The 4,905-nt window shown below is 45.0% G+C and overlaps 2 protein-coding genes across 2 annotated transcripts; both read right to left on the bottom strand.

Moving 5' to 3' along the window:
- Nucleotides 1–266: 266 nt before the first annotated feature.
- Nucleotides 267–1,864, bottom strand: AK88_02496 (uncharacterized protein; the record flags this gene model as incomplete). Its single annotated transcript, XM_012480121.1, has 3 exons — nt 267–890; nt 1,023–1,279; nt 1,411–1,864. 3 exons carry the CDS (start codon nt 1,862–1,864, stop codon nt 267–269), a joined length of 1,335 nt encoding a protein of 444 aa, XP_012335544.1.
- Nucleotides 1,865–3,653: 1,789 nt separating this feature from the next.
- Nucleotides 3,654–4,306, bottom strand: AK88_02495 (60S ribosomal protein L11; the record flags this gene model as incomplete). The annotated part of the gene is made up of 2 exons (XM_012480120.1): nt 3,654–4,100; nt 4,232–4,306. The coding sequence occupies 2 exons, from the start codon at nt 4,304–4,306 to the stop codon at nt 3,654–3,656; spliced, it is 522 nt and encodes a 173-aa protein (XP_012335543.1).
- Nucleotides 4,307–4,905: the final 599 nt, after the last annotated feature.

Genomic DNA, 4,905 nt, shown 5'->3' with positions numbered 1-4,905 from the left:
AAAAAAAAAAAAAAAAAAAAAAAAAAACAGAAATGGGTAGCTGCATGGACGGATTGAAAGAGGGTACCAAAATGAAGGGGTATAAGTAGACGTAAAAAAAAAAAAAAAAAAAACGGAGCCCATTTTTCGAATGAGGATGGCTGGTGTGGGCTCTTCATCACAGCGACATAAATGTAAGGCACGTTCATATATTATTCCTTTTAGTGGGAGGCATACTGCCGCGTCGCTTCTTCACCGCTTCACCTCTTGGCCGCTTCATCGCTTCGCTAGATGTGCCCCATGAGACGCGGGTGCTTGAGCTGATTGTACACGAGGCACAATGCAATGCAGAGGGACACGACCCCGATGACAACGTAGAGGACGCCGAAGGAGCGCGACTTCTCGTTGACGAAGACGGAGCCCTCTGCTATGACCAAATATTTCCTCCCATGGAAGTTCTTCACAGGAAAATTATTTTCTATATTAACATACACTGGTAAAGCAAGTTCATGATTGAGTCTCGCGTACCTTTTACGAAATTCAGAGAGTGCAGCTGTCTTCATCCACACAATGAAATGAGAATTTTCTACCCCGAACCCATTTTTTGTGTTCATGTTAAGGACACTAACATATTTCTGTTTCATGAGCCAAAAGTCTACCTGGTCCTTATGCTCATTCATTTCTTTCTGCGATGGGTTTTTAAATTTATTAAGATCGCTGTACCACGTGATGGCTTCTTTTGATTCGTCTAGTTGTATCTGCTCGTTGTGTGCTTTGTCTTTGTACAGAGTGAAGGTGTCGTTGAAGACGCTGCGTGCGACGAGGCCACACGGGTGCAGCACCTTTCCTTCCTTGTTCTGTGCGACGGGGAAGCACTGCGCGAGGTCTTCTGGCCGGGTGCACACGGTGCCCTGAAAAGGGGGGGTGGAAATTGGAAGCGGTTACAACGGGGCTGTATCAACACGCAGCTAGTGCGCCAACGACACGCCGCAAAGTCGCCGCTAAATGGCCGCCAATTAGCGGCGTGTATGTATCCTGCGTACCATCAACTGGCTGTGCGACTTGGAAATGAGGTACTTCTTATGATTCTGGTAAAAGTTATGGAGCTCGTAGTAGATGTAAGCATTTTTGCGGAATGGCCTTACGGGCCCCTGGCAGAAGGCTTCGCTTATTTCTAATTGTATATATTGTGTGTCTGGGTCCTGCTCCCCGTAGGGCACTCTACACTCCTTTCTCGTGGCAGAAAGAGCAATGAGCAGAACACCCAACATGATAAAAGTAACAGAGACACTTGTGTAAGCTAAGATCAATCCGATGGGGGTCCATGAACGTTGTTTTGAATTTAATTCTTGTTGTTTGAATTTTTCAATTAGGGATGTATTTTTTTTTTTTTTTTTTTTTTTTTTTTTTCTTCTTGAGAATTTGTCCAACTTGGCTTGTCCTCTTTGGTCTTGTCTAGGTGAATCGATGAGGACCAGGTGCGACGCCAGGGGGGGGGAACTCCCTCCGCGGCGACTTGCCCCTGCATAGCGGCCACTTGTCCCCCCTCGGGCAGCACCCTTTTGTTAAACTGCTGTGCTAGGGTATCGTTATTGCTCTCCCCGTTAAGGCGATTGAAATGTTCGTTCATGTTAGTCAGGCGGTTTTGTTTCTTCTCGTTCGTGGGTTCAGGGTTCCCACTGTGGGAATACGTCCTGGGTGTTTTGCCTCTATCATCCTGCATGGATGTGATTGTGTTGATTGGTCTGCCTGCCGGGGAGGCTTCCCCTTTCGTATCACTGTCCCTCTGAATGAGGGATTCGTTTTGTCGAGGAGAGTCCGACTCCTTCGGCGCGAGTGATTTTGTGTCTTTCCCTCTCTCATTGGTCCCATTTGGGAGGTTCATCATATGCAGGTGATCTCGCTACTGCTGCAACCGTTACAAATATACGCGGTGGGGTGGGGGAGAATGGAACATGCAGAGTGAAGAATGGACGGGTGTTTACTTTATTACGCCGCCGCTTCGTCCCAGTTGGTCTCTCCTCCGCTAGGTGTTAAAGTTCGTCTTTTCGATCTCCACCCCCATGGAAAGGGTTTTTTTTTTTTTTTTTTTTTTTTTTTTTGCATGACCCTACTTCGGGGGCACACGGGTTACCCCTCAACAGTGTTGCGTTATGCGGGTGACGAATGGACTGGTCTGTTGGCGACGTTTGGGTTTAGGTGCCGTACGGGTGGTTAACTTCGAGTAAGAAGGGGGGGCGGGGTGAGCGAGAAAAACGGCGTGGCGCACTGTTGGTCTCGTCCGGTCGCAGCTATACTCAGCTGAACTCGCCTCCCCTCAACTGCGCGGGTCGCTTTCCCCCTTGTGCTTGCTTCACTTTTTACATACACACCGCTTTTCCTGTTCTCCGTTGGCTTTGCCCCATTTTGGTTTGCCCCTCTGCAGACGCTTCGCGTGCATGCATTTGGGTTGCTCGTGCGGAAGGGGGAAAAAAAATAAACAAAAAAAAAAAATAAACAAAAAAAAAAAAAAAACTAAAAATAAAACAGAAACAGCAACAAGCACACGTATGTACAAGTGTATTTACACATGTATGCACATACACACATGCGTGCGCGCTGCACTTGCTTATTTCCCCTGACGTAGTGGCACGCGCGTAGTGACGTCACAGCTATAACAGTTGGGGGTGTACCCACTCGTTCCCTTTTTCCATTCACAGAGTTCGTCCCCTGTGGTGATGAAAAAACTTCTTTTTCTACATTGCACATTTGACGCACAGATTGGACATGAATTGTTAAGCTGCTCAGAAAAAAAAAAAAATGAAGCGACATGACGCGACATGAAGCGAAATGAAGTGCCTACAATGGGTGATGGAAAAAAAAAAACAAAAAAAAAAGGGGAGGAATCCTCACACAAATGGAACATTAGCTTTATCCTGCTCCCTCCTAGAGGGGAAGGTGTATCCACCCCTTGTGTAACCCCCCTCCTTTCTTGTATCGTATGCCCACGAAGAATGGTGTGACACAGGTAGGGAACACACACCAATGGGATTGGTTACACGAGACACGTAGAACAATTTGTCCTTTCATCCGTGGGAACAAAAAGAAGAAAAGAAAAATAGAGTGATGATCTGTTGCCTGGGGGACACGACATGACCAAAGCGTAAAGAGGCAGCTGCGTGTGCCGTTGCTACGGCTTTTTTTTTTGCCTCATTTTTTTTTTTCCCGATCTGGGTGTAATGTCCAGTGTGGACCATCTCACCTGCTCGTTAATTATGCCAAACACATTTGTTCAATTCGGGTGATGGAAAAAAAAAAAAAAAAAGTGTTTTCTTTTTTAATGAGATAAATACTTCATTTAGAAGGGGATATATAAAGTTCCTTTTTTGGACCATGGCTGGTTCCTTTTTTTTTTTTTTTTTTTTTTTTTGCGCGATGCAGAATGTGGCGTTTGTGCACACGCTTTTTTGGTGTTCGGTCGCCGGGGGAAAAAAAAAAAAAAAAAAAAAAAAACAGAGAGGAAAGGCGTCACTTGGCGCAGAACATGTGGACGTTGTCAGTTTAAGCGTGCGTACGTAACATATATATATATAAAAGTAGAGCATAACACACACACACACATGTGCACATGTTGCGTTACGGAACCTACTTTTGCGCGTTCAACTTGTGGCGAGCTCTCTCTCTCTCCTCACGCCTCACTTGAGTAAAATACCGTCAAATTTAGTTTGAAACCATTTCATCGCTTCATCCTTGGTGACCTTGTGGGTCTTGGAGATGGTCGATCGCTTTCTCCTTCTTCTAGTAACTCTGTAACCTGGCCTAGACAAATGGACGTAGAAGTCCATACCATAAATACCAGTAGACGGGTCATACTTAATTCCTAAGTCAATATGCTCTTGAATACCAAAGCCAAAATTTCCTGTTTCAGAAAAATTTTTTCTCCTCAATTCATACTCCTTCACCTTGAGTCCCTTTTCCAGTATCTCCAACGCCTTCTTTCCTCTCACAGTTACGAAGCAAGAAATTTTTTCATTTCTTCTCACACCAAAGGATCTGATGGTGAACCTGCATTTGCCGAAAATGGGTTTTTGCTCCGTCAGTTGCTCCAGCACCCTGGCCGCTCTGGTCAGCCTGTCTCCTGACTGCAGGGGGGAATAAGAAAAAAAAAAAAAAAGGGGGGCATATAGTTAGCGTCGCACAGAAGTGGTGTCGGGAAGCGCTGCGACGAAGCGCCACCCCACGTATCCTTTCCCCAACCGAGTGCCTAGCCTACCTCTCCCACACAAATGTTTAGGACCAACTTGTTGACCTTAATCTCCCTCATAACATTATCTTCCTTTTTTTCCATCCTGAATAGCTCGTCGTGTTTTTAATGGTACCCTTTTAAAAAGGGGAAGTAAAAAATTGGGCAAGGGTCCAGAGAGTTGACTTGAGAACCTGTGGTTTGTTGTGTGCTCTTCCCTTTCGAGCAACAAAAAAAAAAAAACTCCCACCTGGGGTACTGGTCGTTGTCGTTGTGGTTTGCTGTTGAGCGATGGAAGGAAAATTGCAACGCTGTGATGGGCACAACGGCGCTTCCAGGTGGTTAATAAAAAAAATTGGTTTTGCTTTTCTCTTTTCCTCTTTGCGCGGATCCGCAAGTCTCGTGTTTGACTAGCTTTTTGTTTCACTTGTTTTGTTTCACTTGTATTGTTCACTTGGACGCGAGAGGATACTACTTCTTTCGCTTTTCCGTCCCTTGCGGAAATGAAAAAAAAAAAAAAAAAAAAAGAAAAATACGTGGCCTTTATATCGAATGCCCACGGATGGAGCAGCTCGTTCGGTTGACGTGGAAATGGAACAAGGAAAAAAAAAACACGTGGCAGGGAAAAAAAAAATAATAAATAAAGGAAAACCCCAAAAGGAACAAAAAATTGACCGAAGCGCTTTGTTTTTTTTTTTTTTTTT

Source organism: Plasmodium fragile (genome assembly GCF_000956335.1).
Source record: "Plasmodium fragile strain nilgiri unplaced genomic scaffold supercont1.24, whole genome shotgun sequence".
NCBI lineage: Eukaryota > Apicomplexa > Aconoidasida > Haemosporida > Plasmodiidae > Plasmodium > Plasmodium fragile.
Note: the sequence above shows the minus strand (reverse complement) of the source record. Positions and strands in the feature narration are given on the sequence as shown.